The sequence below is a fragment of the Anolis sagrei genome, chromosome 1, assembly GCF_037176765.1.
Source record: "Anolis sagrei isolate rAnoSag1 chromosome 1, rAnoSag1.mat, whole genome shotgun sequence".
Lineage (NCBI taxonomy): Eukaryota > Metazoa > Chordata > Lepidosauria > Squamata > Dactyloidae > Anolis > Anolis sagrei.
The window spans coordinates 80,663,419-80,684,864 of NC_090021.1; the positions used below are offsets into that span (position 1 = coordinate 80,663,419).

Consider the following 21,446-nt stretch of genomic DNA (forward strand, 5'->3'; position numbering starts at 1 on the left):
TCCCCTTGGGGAAATGGTATAAATAAAGTTTTATCATTTATTTATTTATTATTTAAAACATTTATATCCGCCCTTCTCATTCCGAAAACAAACATTCAATGCCTGGATACAATACATAAACATTAAAAAACATTTATCGAAATATTAAAATACACCATTTAAAATAACACCATTTAAAACCGTCCTAGCCATCCGCATCAAATCCAATTGGCCCTGTTATCTTTCCAATTGCCGCTTCATTGCCCTGTCCCGAAAGCTTGGTCCAACAGCCAAGTTTTTACCATCCTTCTAAAGGACAGGAGGGAGGGATCCGACCTGATCTCACCAGGAAGGGAGTTCCATAGCCGGGGAGCAAACACCGAGGCGGCCCTGTCTCTCGTCCCCACCAATCGCGCCTGTGACAATGGCAGGATGGAAAGCAGGGCCTCCCCGGAGGATCTTAATCTCTGTGATGGTTACTAGCTTGGAGACCCGCCACTGCCCGGATTATTTGAGAAAGTGGGTAATGGTGGTTCTGTATGGCAAGTTTGGTCTTTATTGCTCAATGGATGATAGTTGCATTGTTTTCAGGAAGTGAGTGAAGGTACTTGAAGTCCCATCATCCATGGCCCACCCTCCAGCTAACATTATTTATTAAGAGTCCACACTGCCATATATTCCAAAAGCAGAAAATGTGAGATTTTATTCAGCTGTGTGGGAAGGATCTCAGTTTTACAGGCCTGTGTTAATTACCATCAAGCTGAGCGTATATGAAACATAAATGACCCAGGAATACGCCTCGTTTCCACTGACAGGCCTAGTCAACAAAACGTTCCTGGCCTTTCTTCCAAGCAAAGACACCCAACCTGTCAAACGAGGGCAGCTTTCGAGCGTCGACGGCCTGCGCGGTGATTGGCCGCCTGGCGCCAAGCGATTGGACATTTCCTCTGACGTAGCACATGGCCGGCGCCAGCAAACAAGGACCACGCTCTCTAGGGGCGGTGCCGTGTGTAGCTGCGCGCGAGCGCGCGCGCCCCCCAACCAGCCGTTGAAACGTCTCGAGGGCGCCGCGCATGCGCGCTCGAGCCCGAAAGGAAAACGCACGCGCGCCAAAGAGCATGCGTGGGAAGCCTGTCGCGGTAGAGGCTGGGAGGCGGGGCGTCGCTCGGTAGGCCCAAGCCGAGAAACATGGCGACTCGAAGGCGTTCTAGGTGCCCACCCTTAGGGCTGTGAGAAGGCCTACCTACCTACCACCTCGCCTCTCTACCTCAGGCCTTCATCGGCTTGCTCGCCATGGCCCGGCATAGGAACGTGCGTGGCTATAACTACGACGAAGGTAGAGAGGACTCCCCTCACAGTTCCTTTCTGCTCTTTCCTCCTTCGGGAGCCTTTTGAGAGGCGTGTCAGTGACGTCACCTGGGATCGGTTTAGATATGCTTCGGGTAGGGGGGGGGAGAGAAAGCGGGGGTTGGGCCGAACCATGGCGGGCGGGGGTGGGGGGGGGAAGGGGACGGTTTGAGAAGGTGGGCGCCCGCTTCTCATGAGTTATCCCTCCAATTATGGAACAATGGTTTGGTCCAAGCGGGTTGGAACCCCATAGCTGGCCTTGACAGGGGTGTGGCCATTTTGAACCTGGCCTGTTTTGGGAGATTTGGTTCCTAATAGAGGTTGAGGCGATGGGTGGTGCATCTCTGGAATAAATGCACTTGGACACCATTTTTAACTACCTTAACCCTGGGATATGTAGTGTGGTGAGGCACCAGCAGTCTTTGGCAGAGAAACCCATATTATTTGGGTTGTTGTAGGTTTTTTCGGGCTATAGGGCCATGTTCTAGAGGCATTCTCTCCTGACGTTTCGCCTGCATCTATGACAAGCATCCTCAAAGGACCTCACTACCTCTGAGGATGCTTGCCATAGATGCAGGCGAAACGTCAGGAGAGAATGCCTCTAGAACATGGCCATACAGCCCGACAAAACCTACAACAACCCAGTGATTCTGGCCATGAAAGCCTTCGACAACCCATATTATTTATTTATTTACTGTATTTGTATACCACCTTTTTCAGCCTGTCGGCGACTCAAGGCAGTTTACAAATCAGTAAACATAATATCATAATATAGGTTAAAATATTACAACAATATAAAACACATCAGAAGCAATTAAAAAAACATCATTAGCGTCTCCTTATAAAAATTGTCCAATTTCATCGTCGAGGCATTCGATTTCCTATATCAGTTACTCTGCATGTGTAAACGCATGCTCAACCATGTTTTCACTTGTTTTTATTCCGCCCTTTTCACCCTAAAAGGGCACTCAGGGCGGCCTTACAGCAGGCAGCGATTCAATGCCAATACATATAAAAATAAACAAATATAATTAAAACCATAGAATTAAATGTTAATTATTAAAACATAAGTTAAAACCACGCAATTGAGATTGTAGTCCAAGGCCTGTCCAATTTCAATTCCATTAGTTCGGGGTTTTTTTTTCTGTGATAGGAGCAACTTGAGAAACTGCAAGTTGCTTCTGGAGTGAGAGAATTGGCTGTCTGCAAGGACGTTGCCCATGGAACGCCAGGATGTTTTTTGATGTTTTACCATCCTTGTGGGAAGCTTCTGTCATGTCCCTGCATGGGGAGCTGGAGCTGACAGAGGGAGCTTATCCGCGCTCTCCCCGGATTCAAACCTGCGACCTGTCAGTCTTTAGTTCTGCCAGCACAAGGGTTTAACCCAGTCCGTTAACCATATTGCACTATTTATCGAGTGAATGTTTTGTCCCACAGCCACATCTTAAGCTTCTTCCTGAAAGACAGAAGGGAGAGAGCTGATTTGATTTCATTGGGGAGGGAGTTCCATAGACGAGCAGCCACCACTGAGAAGGCCCTGTCGTCCCCACTAATCGCGGTTGCAAAGGTGGTGGGATCAAGAGCAGGGCTTCCTCAGATGATCTTAACTTTTGAAGTGGATAATAGAGGGAGATATGTGAAGACAGGTAAGCTGGGCTAGAACAGTTTAGGGCTTTACAGGCTAAAGGCAGCACTTTGAATTGTGCTTGGTAGCAGACTGGCAGCCAGTGGAGCTGATGTAACAGGGGGTTGTGTGCTCCCTGTACGGCGCTCCAGTGAGCAATCAGGCTGCTTCCTGTTGGACTAATTGAAGCTTCCAAACAGTCTACAAAGGCAACTCCACATAGAGCGCGTTGCAGTATCTAGTCAGGATGTAAAAAGTGTGGACTACCGTGGCCAAGTCTGACTTCCCATACAGCAGGCATGGGCAAACTTCAGCCCTCCAGGTGTTTAGCACTTCAACTCCCACAATTCATAGCAGCCCGTATAGCTCATAAAACTTCCAGGGTCCCAAAGTATTGAGTCATGGCAGTGAAAGTGCTGTCCAACTGCATTAATTCTGCTGTGTGGATGCACTCTGTGTGACTCAATGGACACTGGGAGAACAGGGTTCAAAACCCCACTCGGCATGGGTGACCCTTGGCAAAAGCATACACTTTCAGCCACAGAAACCCTTAATTGCATAGCCATATGTCAGAAGTGGCTTGAAAGCACACAACAACAACAACAACAATAGGTCACAAATCCCTTATCTAAAATTCTTTGAACCATAAATGGTTTTGGATTTTGAAATACTTGCATTTATGTAAGGAGATGTTTCGAAAATGAGACCAAAGTCAGTACTCAAAATTCATCTACATTTCATATACACTTTATACACACCCTCTTTAACGTTCTTTTATAATGTATTTGTAATATTTTTGTAATAATTTTGTGCCTGAAACAAAGTTTGTGCATGGTGAATCATTAGAAAGCAAAGGCACCACTATTACAGCCACCAATCTGGACGACTTTGATTTGGGAACATTTCAAATTCCAGATAAGGGACACTTGTACTGATGGTCACTAAGGCTTTTCTTTAAAGCACCAAATGTTAAACATAGGATATTCTACCTGGGCCCACTGATTAGAGACAGCACATCTGTTGTGTGGCACTAGAGCGAAAAAGGGCATTGATGTTAGGTCATGCTAGGCATCCTTATCAACACAGGCAAGTGGCTGACTCTGCTGAAAGGAAGAGGAGGTGTTAAAAACCTGTCTGTGGAAAATGTAACTGATGTGTATAAACATAAATCCTGATAATGTTTTAGGATTGTACACCTAGAAGAAATATATAGGCTTATCCCTTTATTGGAGAGTCAAGATTCAGTTCAGTGTCTTCTGACACTGTTCATCAAAAGATGTACTATTTAATAATACTTATAAATATATGGTAGCCATACATCTGTTATGCTTGCCAATGTTCTGCTTTAAAAATTCAATATTCATATTGTATTTGTAGTTAGCCCTCCATATTTATGGGTTTCACTTTTGTTGATGTGATTGATATGTTCTCAGTAGAAATGTCTACGTCCTCCAGCGTGACTGTTGTCAACATCTGGCAAATTTAAGGCCAGTTATTTCTAGTTTAAATTTGTAGAAAATGTACCCATTGCTTGAGAACAGATTTATAACGAAGTCATAAATTAATAGAACTCAATGCATTAATCTATTCACATTTCTACACTGTAAGCCTAACAATCAGAAAGGTGCAGACATTATTTGTAGTTAAATATTCCATCAAAATCGATCAATTGTAAGATAGTTGGTTGAGATTTATAAAGTACTAGCTGTGCCCTGCCACGCGTTGCTGTGGCCTTTAGTAAGAGTTTTGAAGTCTCTGCCTGGCCTCTCTTCCTTCCTTCCCTCGCTCTCTTTCCCTCTCTCTCTCTCACACACTCCTTCCTTTCCCCTCTTTCTCTCTTTCCCCCTTTCTCTCTCTCACACTCCTTCCTTTCCCCTCTTTCTCTCTCTCTCTCCCTCTCTCTCTCTCTCTCACTCCTTCCTTTCCCCTCTTTCTCTCTCTTTCCCTCTTTCTCTCTCTCTCACTCCTTCCTTTCCCCTCTTTCTCTCTCTCTTTCCCTCTTTCTCTCTCACACTCCTTCCTTTCCCCTCTTTCTCTCTCTCTTTCCCTCTTTCTCTCTCTCACACTCCTTCCTTTCCCCTCTTTCTCTCTCTCTTTCCCTCTTTCTCTCTTTCCCTCTTTCTCTCTCTCTCACACTCCTTCCTTTCCCCTCTTTCTCTCTCTCTTTCCCTCTTTCTCTCTCTCTCACACTCCTTCCTTTCCCCTCTTTCCCTCTCTCTTTCTGTCTCTGGCATCCCTCCTTCCTCCCCCTTCTTTATGCTTGTGTGTAAACTTGAGTATTTTGGCCATAGTTGGCCATAGGGGTTCAGTGTGGCATGTTTGCCCTAATTCTGTCATTGGTGGGGTTCACGATGCTCTTTGAGTGTTGGTGAACTGTGAATTCCAGTGACTACAACTCCCAAATGTCAAGGTCTATTTTCCCCAAACTTCATCTGTGTTCATATTTGGGCGTATTGAATGCTTATGCTAAGTTTGGTCCGGATCCATCATTGTTTGAGTCCACAGTGCTGTCTGGATGTAGGTGAACTACAACTCCCAAACTCAAGGTCAATGCCCTCCAATCTTTTCCACTGCTTTCTGTTGGTCATGGGAGTTCTGTGTGCCATGTTTGGCTCATTTCCATCATTGGTGGAGTCCAGAATGCTCTTTGATTGTAGGTGAACTGTAAATCCCAGGAACTACATCTCGCAAATGACGAAATCATAATTTTTTGAGTGATGGTCACTCCTTCTGTTGTGAGACGTTGTGTTGTGTTGTGGAGCCTCCCCTTCCTCTCCCCCCCCCCCCGCCTTTCCCTTCCCTTCCCTTCCCAGCACTCGCCTCTTTTGCTGTTCTTCCGTCGTCCCTCCCTCTGGCCGGAGTCGTCCAAAAAGGCAAGAAGGAAGCGGGCGGCAGGGGCGTGGCTTAGGCAACAGAGGCTTTGTGCGGGGCCTAGCTTTGCACGAAGCCTCTCTCGCCTAGAGGGGAGGGGAGGAAGAAGGAGGGGGAGGAGGTGAGATTGGGGAAGAAGAAGGAGGAGGTAAGAAGGAGAAGGGAGGGGTGGTGAGTTAGCGGCGTGTGTGTTTGTGTGGAAGGCAGGGGGGTTTGTTACCGGCGTTTGGTTGTGTTGCGGAGAAGGGAGGGGGTGTGCGTTAGCGGCGTGTGTGTTTGTGTGTTGCAGGGAAGGGAGGGGTGGTGAGTTAGCAGCATGTGTGATTGTGTGGAAGGCAGGGGGGTTTGTTACCGGCGTTTGGTTGTGTTGCGGGGAAGGGATGGTGTGTGTGTTAGCGGCGTGTGTGTTTGTGTGTTGCAGGGAAGGCAGGGGGGTTTGTTACTGCCGTTTGGTTGTGTTGCGGGGAAGGGAGGGGGTGTGTGTTAGGGGCGTGTGTGTTTGTGTGTTGCAGGGAAGGGAGGGGTGGTGAGTTAGCGGCGTGTGTGTTTGTGTAGAAGGCAGGGGGGTTTGTTACCGGCGTTTGGTTGTGTTGCGGGGAAGGGAGGAGGTGTGCGTTAGCGGCGTGTGTGTTTGTGTGTTGCGGGGAAGGGAGGTGTGGTGAGTTAGCGGGGGGAGGGGTTGTTAACGGCGTTTGGTTGTGTTGCGGGGAAGGGAGGGGGCGTGTTTTACCAGAGCTGCGTTGGAGGAGGGAAGGAGTGTTTCAGGGCCGGAAGGGGTGGGAGGAAGTTGCGATGCGTGTGTGTATGTTTGTGGCGGCGACGTGTTCGTGCTGGGCGAGGGAGGGAGGGAAGTGCCGTTCGGCCGTTCGGCCATGTGTGCGCGCGCGCTGGGGACTTTGCGGCAGTGCGCATGCTCAGTTGTTTTGCCACTTTGTGAGTGTGTTGTTGTGTTGTTTGTAATTGTGAGTGGATTAGTTTGTACCGAGTGGGTTGTCCTAGGGCCATGGCAATTTTGGTGCAGTTTCGTTGGGGGGGTTTAGAGTTTACCTGTCCGGTTGAACCAACCTAACAGATTTATATATATAGATGTTTGTAAAAACTTTTAACTTCACACTACACAAACTATCGATCTTCAGTAATCTTCAGTTAGTGTATGGCTGTGCTTAGAATGTATTAGAATTAATTGTTAACAAGATGTCATTAATCATAAAATCCAATCAAATGATTCAGCAGTGTTTGCCTACCCCTTACCATTTTTAAAATCAATAAATAATTTGGTATTATAATCCTCATAGTAGCAAAAACGATTATGTGGGTGAAATCATATGTCAACACATAACTTGACATATAACTTACTTTCTTTGGTCATAGGTGATATATATGAGCTGTTGAGATGATAGAGTAAGAGTTGTCGTAGCATGTTTATCTTTTAATAGGGTCAATTTGGTAATGTTTAGATTGCTTTATAAAGTCAATGACTTCTCTTCAGATATGAACATTTTAGTGACCAGTTTCCAAATTTGTTAATTATATCTCCATCTGTAAAGTTATAAAAGCGGTGGTATACTTAGTCCTCTGTAGAGAGCTAATAAAGTTAAAAATAAAAAAAATAACAATTATCATTTGAACAGTCTTAAAGATACAAAATTTAAAAGACTCAGTTTTTTCCCACCACCAAAAGGCCAATAGAGTCTTTAGACTCCGTAGGAGACATTGTCATTTTGTTACATTAGGGGGGAGGGTCTCCTTTTTTATGGCCAAAAAAGGCATTTGTGGGACCCTATAAAGCCCACATATGAAGCAGAATAGCTGATAGTGTTCCCTGGGTTTGGTTACACTATTGGTCATTTGAAGGAAAAAATGGATCCTAGCTTTTAGATGTGTGAAAATGGAGGTGGGCTAGACGTCTATGTTTCCATAAGAGTCCATGCAAAATCAGAACCCCTGGAAATTGGCTAACCTGTGCCTTACTTGATTCATTTTGAATTTTGCCTGTTTTTATCCTTAATCTGAAAAGAAAGGTAGTTCTGAAAAAAGCAGTTGCTTAGTTGTAGAGTTAGACTTATACAAACATGATGATGTTACATGAAACATTGTAATGGTTTTCCGCACACTCCTAGACTGATATATGCTTTCAGACTGTCTGATGATATACTTGGAGTTGGAATATATCAGTTCCTTCCTATTGTTTTTTTCCCAAAGATCCAGGGAGTGTAAGGCAGAGGGCCCCTTTCTTGCATTAATTATACCTTTCTTATATAGGTAGGGCTTTGCATTTTTCAAAAGTTCCAGTGCTGGCACTCTGCAGTGGCAAGTAGGATTAACTTGGTCGTTATTTAAATATGAGTGTCATTTTAATACAGGAGCTTTTGACAATGCAAAATGTGTGATATAACAATTCAAAGACTAAACATATACAAAAAAAGTTTATATAGGAAAACTTCTTCAAGTCATAATCCAGTGGTGTATTTTAATGTCCCATGTCAGATGAATGGAAATCTTTCTTCCTATCTCCTTCTGCGGCCTTCTGTAATATTAGAAAACCTATTCCTAGCTCCCTTGAGTAACGTTCTTAAATGGAAGTTCAGGGTAAAGTGCTGTGTGTGGTACAAACCATAGTGTGTTCATCAATTTCTACCCATGTTTTATAGAAATAAACATATTTTGCTTTCCTTACTGCAAAGCTATGTGAATACTTGTAAGACTTGATAATGCATTTTAGAAGGAAATCTATGTGTTAGTAGTAAGCATTATATATAGGGTGCATCTACACTGTAAAATTAATTTTGACCCCATTTTGCCCCCATTAAATACCAACAGAGAAGGATACTCCATCACACTCTGAATCAGTATATTCCACTGTCAAACAGCTCTGTCAGGAGGTTTTCCCCAATGTTTAGGAAACTGTTTTAAATGATTTAAAGAAGTTTCATTGTATTTTTCCTATTTTAGACTTTGAAGAAGATGATCTCTATGGACAGTCTGTAGAGGATGATTTTTGCATTTCACCCTCAACAGGTTAGTGTATTCTGTTTGTTTCAGATATGATGCGCTATATCTGATAGATTTCTCCTTTGGTGCTATATAGATGTCTGTAAACTGGTATTTGTAGAAAATATTGAAGTGCACACTGGTATAGCAATGGTTAGGAGAAAAAGGGAGGCACATATGGTTTAATATCTTTTCGTAATGTGATTCAGTTCCTAATTCAGGCTTGAATTCTAACAGCTTCCTCCTCCTAAGGACCCAACAGTCTAAACTTTTTATATAGCTGTTGCCAGCTATCTGTACTCATTTTTTTAAAAAAAACAAAGTACTCAAAATAAAATACTCCAGTGTTGCGTTAATCATTTGCCCCTTCTGTATCTTCTAATTACATGCATATGGTCAAGAATAAAAGAGGCAGATATTTGAACCAAATTTTCAGGAATATCTGTTGTGAGTTGTTAGAATAATATCTGTTCAAAGTCTATTAGAATAAACTGTTGAAATAGTTACTGGAAATATTTCTTGAATATGACTTTTGTTTAAGTAACAAGAGGATTTAGAAAAGTTGTAGGATAACTGAATACTAATAAATATTCTAATGCTGGTTTGTGTCATAGCTGCTCAGTTTATATATTCAAGACGGGATAACAAAGCAGGATGTCCTGAACCATTAGAAGAAGAAGAATATGGCTATGAAGATACAGAACATAGCAACTGTGTCTCTCAGAAGTTAACTGAAATACAAAAAGGTAACTATAGAAACAGAATTTATTTAATATGCATGGATTGTGTATTTGAGGCACTACCTATAATTATGTATAAGTCTAGAAATTTTAGTCAAAATTGACCTCGAAAGCTTTGGTTTGCTATGGATCAGTGCGAGTACTGTAGCTTAATTTATTTAAAAAGAAACCACTCCCTTCTCAGAGGAGTGTGGCAAAAGGTGAGAGCTTAATCTGGCCTGGAGAACCCAAAAGAAGAACTGACCTCCTATATTCTCTCGATAACAATGCAACTTCTGGACTTTTTGAATTCCGAGATGTAGATGTGGCAATAGTCTGCTGGGACGTGCGACCAGAAAATATGCTATTTATGTTACATATTCACTGCAATAACTGTAAATGCTTAAAATGAACTGTTAAGTGATTCCTAATTATGTATAATTACTTAATGTGGAATATATAGAGGGTTTTTTTTAACTTTTGACAGGCTGGTCTTGATAATAACTAAGGGTAAATATTTAGCAAAGAATTCTCTAGATATGCAGAGAAGGAAAAACAAACATTGTCTCTGGATGTAAATGATGATAGTTTGCAGAAGGGAAATTCAAGCATCTCTCTTTGACTACTTAATTTGAACAGTGTCTTTTCTCTTGTATAGTCATAGCTTGGTTGTTTGTTTGTTTTAAGCTCAACTTGAGTCGTGCCTTGACCATATGAGAGAAGTGCTTGGAGAGTCTGTGCCAGAGAAAGTGATGGTGGAAGCAGTGCTGCATAATAAATTTGATGTACAGCAAGCTTTGGACTCTGTGCTTTCACAAGATAATAAGCCAAATCTGAAGACAAAAAATGAGGATCCTGTGCTTACAGGGAAGGCACCAAAAGGTATGTTTACATTTAATTTTCCAAGGTTTTACTGTGAATGTTTTCTTGTAGAGATAGGCTGTATAAGCAAAACAGCAGTGCATAAGAACAGCTTTTTTCTGTCCTTAAATTTGTTGAAAGAATAAATAGTTTTTCATACCATATTCTATTGCGTAATACTTGCACATTCCACTCTTTTTTTTTCCACAAAAAGGGGTGTGCAACTGTTACGTGAGGGGAAAAAACTTTTTTTTAATAAAGCGAAGTTGAAAACAACTTGAGATAACCACTCTTTCACTCATTCACTCACTCGCACGCCCATCCATCTGCTCACCTACCCCTTTTATGTAACGGGGTGCCTGAATGGGTATGTGAGTGAATGAGTGTGTGCATGTGTAAGTGGGTGTGTGGGCAAGTGGATGAGTGGAGTGACGAGTGGGTGAGTGTATGGGCAAGTGTGGATGGGTGAGTGAGTGGAAGGAAATGCTAGCCTGCTTACAGCGGGGAGGGAATCTAAATCATGGGTGCAAATAGTATGTGAGGAATTACAAACTACCAAAAAGAGGACCCTGAAAGTGGGCTGTGATTATTGGGTGATGATTACTATTATGTGATGAAATACTGTATCAGTAGATCTGTATATCAGCAACTTGTAAATAATCCATGAGTTGCAGTTAAACTGTCATCTTTCAGGTACAACTGCAGCTTTTTGTAAATACATTTGGTAGCAAAACTGCATGAGCTAGATAAATGTAATTAAGATAATAACTGCTTAAGTAATAAATTAGTCATTTCCACTATAACTGTATTGATGAGGGAGCATGTGCTGCAGAGTTGTGAGTAATTTAGCATAGTTATTAAACTGAGTTAGTGTCCATATGATTTACACCTCTCACAATAGTTTTAATAATGTTTGTTAATTAAATGCCTTGTCATGTTTTTTCTTCTTGATTTTGCTGTTGCCTTTCCCACCTTGACAAAATTGGAACTTTTTGCCGCGGCTTTCCATCTGTCTTGAAACTGTTGGCTTTTGTAAGGTAAGGCTTATTTTGTTCAGAAATATTTTCTGGTGTTAACTTAACTAACATGGTGGAACACACCTCAAATTCTTCTCCCCCCTGCTTTAGTCTTGGTGGTCCTATAGCCAGGTTTGAATCACCTCATATCCCTCCAGATCCAAGTGACAAAATTCTCTTCAGGCCCAAACATGTCAATGCACCTTGGATCAAAAAGAAACCCTCAATGTCTTCTTGCAAGTCCTTGGGGCAGCTTTATCTTCCATTCAGTGCCAATAACATGACACTTGATGAATCATTCAGAAAAGAAGCATCACTCCCAGTAGCTGGCAGCAAAGTGGATTGGCAGTCTTGTAATGAATGTAGTTCATGCTTTAGTTCAGGGGCCGAAATGCTGAAAGAATATCCACCAGAAAAGAGCTCATGTAATCATTTGAAATGTGAAGGACTTCAGGACTTGAAGTCCTTGTTGAAACTTAACAAAACTGGTGACTCGCTGGATGATCAAGACCTTACATTGATTGATTTTCAGAAAAAATCTGGTAATGATGGCAAAATCTGTTCGGATAATCCTCCTGGTTTAATAAGTGCTCTGAGTAATATGATGCTAGATAATAATATAAATCATAAGATCAGTGAAGAGACTGATTGTTCTGGAAACATCCTTTCTTTTCAGCAAAACAAAAGCTCTTTTCAGGGGCACAAGATCAGCTCTGTAGAGTCTGATAGCTTGAAATTTTCATTATCTGAAAGCCCATCACTGGCTGATCTCTTGCAGGAGCACCAAGACCGTAATTCCAACAAAACCTTTTCTTTGTCTGATCTTTGTAACCCATCATCAGGAGGCTTCACAAATATGGAATTAGGATATTCACCATTGTCTCAACTATCTAATCAACCTCAAACTTCATCTGGATTGACAGAATTGTCAGGATCTTTATCTTCCTTGGCATTTTCTAGGCCTTCTCCTGTGAAGGAGCTTGAGAGCCTGTCTCTTTCAGATTTAATTGCAAAGTCCATTGAAGTGGTTAAGCCCGAAACAAGCAACTCTTCTGAGCTGTACAGATCTAAAATAGCGCAACCTGCAGTTGTGAATTCAGATATTGATCTAAGTGTTCTTATTAGAAAGTTAGCATTAACTTCAGAGCCTGCAGTGGTAAAATCAGGCTCTCTGCTTCCAGAAACAGAAACTTTATGTTCAACACGTGGACATCAAATTTCTGGTGTTAAAGGAGTAAAAAAAAGCAAGAAAAAATTGCGATCACATATCTTAGAAGGTCCTGTTCCCCAGACAAAGGCCCTCTCTGCAAGACCTTCAGCCTTTGCTATAACATTATGTCTTCGTTATCCCTCAAAGAGATGTAAACGCCAGACTATTAATCTCCACAAGGCTTTCTTATACAGCATACAAATGCAAGAAGTGAAAATTAACGATGTTGGGCCCTTATTAGCAATAACTCCTTTTGACTTCAAATCACCATCTCCTGATGACATTGTGAAATCAGGCCAAAAGAAGGCCTTCACTAGATAACAGTGCAATGTGCTAGTAACCAATTTATATTATTTTTAACATTCAAAATATTTTATACAATCTAACTTCAGATTGCAGTGTGGGATAGATTTCCTAAAAGCAAAAACAATTATCAGTTTATATTAGTTAACAAATGCAGTAAACTTTTAAAGAGGTGCACTGAATTTGAGTCTTTTTATTCTTTTATTCCTTATTTTGTAGTTTTATAATACTGTTTGAATACTGGATCTTTTCCAAATAACATTGAGAATATTTTTTCAAAAAGTATGTGCTGATTCTGCTGTAAAGAACAGTGTTAATATTCAGGTTTTAAAAATGACACTGAGGAACAAATTATTGAATGTATATTACTGTGAATTAATTGTCTATAATGTAATGTTTATATGTTACTATTTTATTTGTGGACTACTGTTGTTAACATAGCTGCCTTCTAATGTGAGCAAGCTCCATTTTATGTTTCCTTTTAGCTTTTTTTTTTTTTTTTTTTTTTTTTACGAAAAATAGCCCATCCTTGGTAAAAAGAATTTAAAGTTGAACATGGTTCTGAGCCATTTGTAAACTTAGGAGGGACCACTAATATATATTCAGAAGCACAGTCTTATTGACAGCTTTGAAAACATGGTTTTCCAGACGTATTGTGTCTTTACATACGTTGAGTTGTATCCAGTGCTATACAAGTGGAAGGCATGCTTATGTAATAGTGTCCCCTTCCTGGTTTCTCTGTAGACACCCCTCCAGGGGAACCTACCAGAAATCATAGGTATTGTCTCATGGGGCATGCCCCAAAATCATGTAATTGAAGCTATATATTGTACATCCACATTAGGAAATGTTACAAGGCACATACAGTATTTTAAAAGTACTTACCTATATCATATGTGAATCAGTCTTAAAATTTTTTTCCAAGTAATATAAATACAGTTTCAGTTAGCTAAATAGAATCTTAGTTCTCCATACAGCAATAGTTAAATTTAATTGGGAAAAAGAATGCCTGATTTGCAGCTCCCTCTAGTTTGTTGTGTTTAGAAAGTTCTGTCTCACCCAACCTTTCTTTTTGCTCACTAAGCTACTTTCCATCTTCATTTGCAGTGTGAGGGGAAAACTGTATTCTCAGAGCCTATTTTCCCATTCTGTCCACTAAATTATCAGCTTTGGTGTATTGTCAAACAGAGAAAAAAAAGTTGGATACATGTATAAACAAAAGTTTTTTCATATCTTATTAAGTAAAGATGTAATCCTATAAAACTCACTATAAGCCTATCTACACGGCCCACACACTGGAGCTAATTCAGAATGGGCTACTTTGGATCAGCTCCAGGGAAGTTTGCACAGTTAGCCTCTCAGCTGAACCTGGTTTCGCACCGCTAGATGGATATCCTTACCGCCTTACTTGCCAATGTGTCCTCAGTGTAGCGGTTACCATTGGGTATGAAATTGCTGGCGGTCATTGTTTCAGGATATTCCCCGACTTGGGGTGATGTAGGACAAGGATGTGTTAAGCAGCCTTCCTGGGCCTTAAGACACACCTGCCTCGTCTGTTATGTGGATGCCACTAAGTCCATTCACCCCCACCTCACCTGGTTTGGCCTGTGTGATGGACCCTTGATTATAGAAAAAAAGTCTCCTTTTGACTTTTTGTGTCTTAAAGTATTGATGTGTTCTTATATTTTTTTTATAGTTTCCAGTTTCTGATAACTTTCCATACATTCCTTACAAAGAATTCTGTGACCATTTGTGAACTGTTACATTATTTTTTCCCCCCTTTTAATATTGTCAGTGGGTAGCATGCAGCTTTCCTCATCTACCAGCAGAACAGGTACAAGTGGTAGAATGGATTTTTCCTGCAGCCTTTCTCATACCCCTGTGGAATACTCCAAGGCAAATTTGGAAATTTTTTAGGGGAATACATGCAGAACAGGTGCCATTGTAGGTGCAGAAAACCATGTGAGATGCTGGACAATCCAATTTTCATTTGATAAAATGCATTGCTGTGTTTTCAGTAAATATACTGGCTCGCTTAACTTTATACTAATTAAACAGGCAGCTATAGTTAATATGTGTGCACTGTATATATGGTCAGGAGATGTTTTTATACAGTTTTTTTTAAGCAGAAGAAAAATAAGCCATGCCAAAATATTAAATTATCGAGCTGTTTAAGTCTTTGTTGTTGTAGCAGCAGTAAAAACATTCCATTACATTTGGGAGCCAATTACTGTAATTGTGATTTTTCACTGATTGTCACAATTTAGGGAGCCTGTTGAATATCACTCTTTTTAAATAATTACTATATTTTTCATGATTATAACAAATCTGATTTACTATTTCCTCCTGTTCAGTTGATTATTTTCCCCATTACTTTCGTAACTTCCTTATAATCATCACAGTGTGGCAGATTCTAGTTTTTTTTACCCTTGCAAGGTTGAAATCCCAAAAGAACAACTGAATAAATTAAAAGTTGAGGGAAAATCTTGTTCTTAAATAGGTTGTATAATGCAATAATTTGCGACAGGTAGCTTTCCAGTGATTAAATGAGTAATGGACAACACGAGGTCTGTCAATAAGATGCTGAAATGGTCATAAAGTAAATGTAAATGCACTGTAAATAAAATAGTGATACGATGCTGTAATTTTAATAAATAATGTATGTATGTATATATAGATGTGTATATGTGTGTATATATATATTTCGATATCCTTTGACCAAAGTAGAAAATATATTTTCTTAAGTTTGTGTCTATTTGTGCTTCTTGTATTATTATTTTCAGCTTCCAAAATGTTTCTATTTGATGTTAAATGTTCTTCAGATAGTAAAGATGCAATCCATCCTCCAAGCACTGCTGCTTACCTAAGAGGGGGTTGACCTAGAGCAGAGGTGGGAAAAACCTATGGCTTTCGAGATGTCCTTAGACTGTAAACCCCTCTAGTCAGGATGAACAGTAATGAGAGATGATGGGAATTACGGCCATTCAAAATCTGGAAGGAAACAAATTTCCAGCATTTGATCAAGAGCTTAATGAATTCTTATTCTTCTTCCTGGTTGATTCAGTACAGATTCATTACAGCACACTGACTATTTAGCTGTGGAAACTTGTTCAATCCCTGCCTTATAGTGATTCACTTGTCCCCCTTTTCTCCAGTTGCTATACCTGCAAATAGTTTTCAGTTCAGAAAAATATTGACTTGCAGGTCATAGCACTGTAGAAGGAAGGAATAGATGGGAATTTTGTATTGATGCTGTGCACTGGTTTTTAAATTTATTATAGACATGGGAAGCATACTGCAATTTGTGCACACTGGAGTTGGGAAGGTTGAGTTGCATCCTTGCAGGAATGGATTGTGACTTTGCATTTTCTTGATATCTGACTGATCTGAAGCCAGATGCTCTTTGCATGTGTTTGTATGATACAATATATTTTTAATAGAGTATACTTATTTTTTTTCTCAGCCATGTTTGGGTGTCACATGTGCTAGTGAAAATACTCAAAAGTATTGTCAAGTAAATATATTAAGTTATTTTGTGTACTGAGAATTAAATATTTTAAAATAAATCTGGCTTGTATTAATATTTTTTCATATATATTCAGAATAAAATAGAGGAGTGGTACATGCAGTCTTTTTTGTGTCTTCATCTGGAAATACAGTAGGTTGCATGATGAGACTTGTATTGGCATATTAGTGATTCCAAAAAGAGAAGGGTATAACTTATTTTTTTAAAAATGTCAAAAATAATTGTAATTTTTCCTAAACTTTTATGAGCTCTATAGGTAGATATGCCATTTTGTAATTTCAGACTTAGTCATTCAAATTCATTCTGTGAGAAGATATACTGTATATACACAAGTGTACGTAAAAAAAGTAGTCAGAAAATTGACCCCCCAAAAGCTGGGTCATCTCATTCAAACATCAATTTAAGTACTGCACTTTAACTCTTATCAAAATAGGAACAATCGTTGTCAGAGTGAGTGGCAAAAGGCAAGAACTCTCTATCCTGGGCAACCTAAAAGTAGCCCTGGCCCCTGCTACTCTCTCCACTGCTGCAATACTTTTGGTCGTTTTGAATGCCTGGAAATGGAGGCAGTGACTCTTTAGTGCTTCTACTAAAAGGATTGGCAGGAGAGTAGAAGAGATTGATGCTTTTCCTAGTATGGATTAAGCTCACACCTTGTGTTACTACTGAGAAAAGTGGATCCCCCTCCCCTCGCTCTTTATACATGTTAAGATATAGTATTTTATCAAACAAAGGGAACCTTTCCCCTCTCCAAGTAGAATGGCAAAAATACCTTCTTGAATTCCTGGGCAGGAAAATAGCAATAGCCATGGATGAAAGGTATTCAGAGGAAGCACTGGCGCTTTTGCCTCCTAGCCTGAATGATTTCCTGGTTTACCTCTCTGGCACATTGCACAGCCACTGTTTAGTATCATTCTCTCCTCATCCCCCCAGCCTTTAGGAGGAGCACAAACTGTTGTGCTTGCTGGAATTGTTTTTAGTTATCTGGCATCATGTTCCGTCATCTTTTCCATCCTTTGTTATATGGCCCTCTGTTTTACCCTTGGTTTATCAATGGAACATACAAAATATGTCTTTTTGGTCTTGAAACCTGTCTTCTGCTTAAACACAAGTATATGTGGTAACTCTAGATAAGATTTTCTATCCCAGTTGCAAGTAGATAAATTTGACAAAGAAGTAAAATTAAATGTATTGGATTCCAATAACTCAAATCAAGAATAATGGCTTGCATCTTTTAAAAAACCATTGTGTATTTTAATAATTATATTTCAGAGTTTATTCTGTAGACTGCTGGAACTGTATAAAACTATGTATTGGAGAAGCAAACTTTTAAATCCACCCATGCTATCACATTTTAAATAGAAAAAATGTTTAGAACTACTAAGCACTAATTCAGTCTTTACAAATATGCTCAGGTTTATGCAGCTTTCTGTCACTGACCTACTCTGATGATTTATTGGGCCAAATTTAGTTTCAGAGCTGAAAACAGCATTGTGTTTGAATGAATTGAGTGTTGCAGTGATAGTTGCAATTACACTTCCTCCGCTTCCTTTTCCCTCACTTTCCCTTCCCACTACAGCCCTCTATACCTCTTAAAAACAATTCCAGCGGCTTAGCTGGCTCTCATGAGCCAATATTGGGTGATACATGAGATGTTTTCAGTATCTATGTGTGTAGAGGGGTGCCATTCCACCAAAGAATGTCCATACATCTTTTCCATTGATGAACTTCGAACCTTTATATACACTTCTAAAATGTTGTATTACACTACTAAATCTGTCGCAAGATCTTTAACGGAAATGTGCTTTAAAACATAAAGTTCCATATCACATTAAATTGCCTTCTTATCACAGTGCTCTTCATGTCAAAAGCAAATTAAGTATGTTAAATCTGGGAAATATGCTATTGTTGGATCACTATAATGTGGTCAGTTTGTGTGTTCATTTTTGATGCAACAAGGTGAACGTTTAAGTTAAAATAGAGAATATGGGTTTAATATCATAAACTCAGAGAGGGGAAAATATTGATCTGGAGAATTGGGAGCATCTATGGAGAAGAGGATTTAAATTCTCAATAGCTTGTGCAATCAGATAAAATATGTATAAGTATGTGTTTTATAGATATTATATAACACCAGAGAACATTTGGTGGATCTGTAGGATGGCACAAGATTTTTGGAGAAAGGTAATTAAGGAAACAAACAAAATGATTAGTAACAAAGTTAAGAAATATCCAGAAATGTGCCTTTTAGAAATATTTAGGGAGAGAACTAGTAAAGAGAATGAGGGAATTTCTCAGTATAGCTTTGTTACAGCCAAACTGACAATAACAAAATTGTGGAAAGGTCAAAAAGAACTATCAAAAAAGGACTGGGGAGAAGTTATTAGACTATTCTCAAATGGCCAAGTTATCTAATGGTATCTGGCGAGGAAATAATGAAGAGTTTGTTAAAAAAAAATAGAGGCTGGTATTTGAATACTTGGACGGAAGACAAATGCTAACTTTAAAGTAGCCTCAATGGGTATTTATTTACTAAAGTAGTCATAAGGGTAGATTTTATTAGATATGGGACTCACAGTGAGTAGTGTCAGAGGTCATGGGTGGGGTGGGGGGGTAGGCGGGGAAAGATTTGATAAAATATTGCAGTGTACCTGTTTTTGGGGGGGATGACATACCTATATTAGATGTACTTTATTAGATGTTTTTCCTTTTTATATTTTGTATGCCATTATTTTCACTCAATAAAAACTTTTAAAATAAATAAATAAATAAAAACCCAGAGAGGAAATGGTGAAAGTATTCATGAGTTTCTCCACTTGTGTGTAGATACTGAAGAGACGTTTGCCTTCTATAGGTCACCACTTTCTTCTTAGGCCTGTTGACATTCTTTGCTTTCATTGTCATATGCTTAGCATTATAAGTATGTTAGCCTTTTCATCTGTGTTTATTTGGGTGCTTTGGGTGAATCACATGGCATTTGGAGCATTAATTTCAGTCATTTTTATTTATTGGAATATTTGATTGCCATAAAGTAACCTTGCTGAATGTTAAAGTACTGCAATAAATCTTCAGAATAACTTTAAAGCAGTAAACATTAAAATTTGCCTTGTAAACCATTGTGTCCTAAAAGACCTACTACTAGCCCTCCTCATATGGATAATAGAGTCACTTTCTGAGTCCATTAACAGAATGATACCTGTGAGGAATAAACCTTTGCACATATATCGTCTTCTGCTTAGGACTGCTTGCTCAACGGCTTTTTAGGCTTCCTGCTTATCACTTTGTATACTAATGGATAAATTGACTTCGTGTATAAGTCAAAAGGCATTCTGTGAAGAGGGGAATGCGCCACTGCCACCTCAGGGGCCTGCCACAATCACCATTTCTTCACAGGCTAGAAGCAGCACCATGGTGGTTGTGGTGAGGTCCTTCTTTGAGGCTCTTCAGGAACTTCCTAGGCTTTTATGTTTCACCGCGGTTGTTTTTTCTTTGCAAAGGGATAAGTTGACCTAAGTGTGTTGGGTTGATTTTTTTTACTATATTTGAGTATATAGGGTAGTACATGCCACTGTACAGATATAATAAACATACAAAAGTGTTATTTTTCCTCCTTTGTCCAAATGTATATGTATGTAGGCCATACCTAACCTACTCCGTGAACTTGAGAGCTATGTATGGGGGCAGTAGACTCGCCACATGTTGGTGACCTTCTATGAATACTGTTACAGCAATGCTTTGAAATGCTGTGTTGGCATAGTGCCTGTAGTTTTCCATCTCTTGTAGCTCATATATCTCTGTTCTGTTCATGCTAATTTACATTATGAATGTTGGCTGAATGTGGACAGCAGCAATACAGAATGTGGCCCCGGGGGTAAAATTCTGTTTCCTGGGAATTGTCATTTCTTTTTCTCTTGTTTCTAGCACCCAAATACGCTTGAAAGTGTGTTTATTAATTTATTTATTTACAGTATTTGTATATCGCCCTTCTCAACCCCAAAGAGCGGTTCAGAGTGTTGAAATACTATGTTGTTTACACAGTGTTGTTTACAATAATTGATGTAATCTTAGAAGATAGAAATGGAAGTAAAATAGATTTCCAATATAAGTAGCAATTCTGTTCTCTGTGTAGTTCTTCCTTCATGAACAAAACTAAAATTTTAAATAATAAAAATTGCAGAACTGCTTATGAAAAAGTAAGAACAATAATGAAAATCTCAGTGTGAATAATTGGAAAAGGACAGATTATTTGATAGTTGTGGATTATTATTTGGTATTAAGTACACTCCGCTCTCATTAGTGTGCTCATTATGTGTTGTATGTTTCAAAGATGTGTTGTTTTAAGTATGCATCCTCTAACAGTACATTACAGAAGGAATATCAATAAAAATGGTCCTTATTTTAACAGGCTATAAGTTGTAACTGTGGTTAAGAGAATGTCTGTAGTGTGTGGCAGAGCAATAATATGATATGGTGAGCAATATCTCTGTGTAAGGGTATCTCTTGAGGAAAATTTGGTAAGAGTCACAGAATCTGCTTTGATAAAGCTTTGTGTGGGCTTCGGAAAGGAAGTGGCTTATGTCAGAAGCAATGAGAAAATTTTAAATGTTTTGAGATTCATTTTATGTACACCTACACTGGAAAAAATGACACTCCCAAGACCTATTCCCTAAGATGTGTTGTTTTAACAGTCTTAAAACTAGAACAGGATATTTTGAAAGACTGCCACTTTTTTAAAAAAAAGAAAAGAAAGGTAGGGCACTTTTCTTTGATATGCATAGATACAGAAAAACAATAGTTAGCTGTTGTGAGTGGCTGAGTAATGCAGTGATGCTTTATGGTTTCTTCCTGCAATTTCATTGGTTTTGTTTAAATCAATTCAAAGCTCTCTCTTTATATATATGCCATTTGAAATATTCAAAGCAACATTAATTTGAACTGTGTAATAGGCATTCCTTTGTAATGTTGTACCCCACAATGTATATAAATCACAATATTCTGA

At 39.5% G+C, this 21,446-nt stretch overlaps 1 protein-coding gene across 2 annotated transcripts in view; it reads left to right on the top strand.

The window, feature by feature from the left end:
• The first annotated feature begins 1,078 nt into the window (after nucleotides 1-1,078).
• The window catches only part of HBS1L (HBS1 like translational GTPase), a 48,405-nt gene continuing 28,037 nt past the window's right edge, over nucleotides 1,079-21,446 (top strand). Inside the window, exons 1-5 of one of the 2 annotated variants that reach the window (XM_060776575.2) lie at nucleotides 1,079-1,315; nucleotides 8,774-8,839; nucleotides 9,427-9,558; nucleotides 10,219-10,413; nucleotides 11,435-11,950. In XM_060776575.2, the coding sequence (XP_060632558.2) occupies nucleotides 1,273-1,315; nucleotides 8,774-8,839; nucleotides 9,427-9,558; nucleotides 10,219-10,413; nucleotides 11,435-11,950 (952 nt within the window). In that variant the 5' untranslated portion in view covers nucleotides 1,079-1,272. The remainder of the gene's footprint in view (nucleotides 1,316-8,773; nucleotides 8,840-9,426; nucleotides 9,559-10,218; nucleotides 10,414-11,434; nucleotides 11,951-21,446) is intronic. The other variant, XM_060776574.2, reaches the window with a different exon arrangement.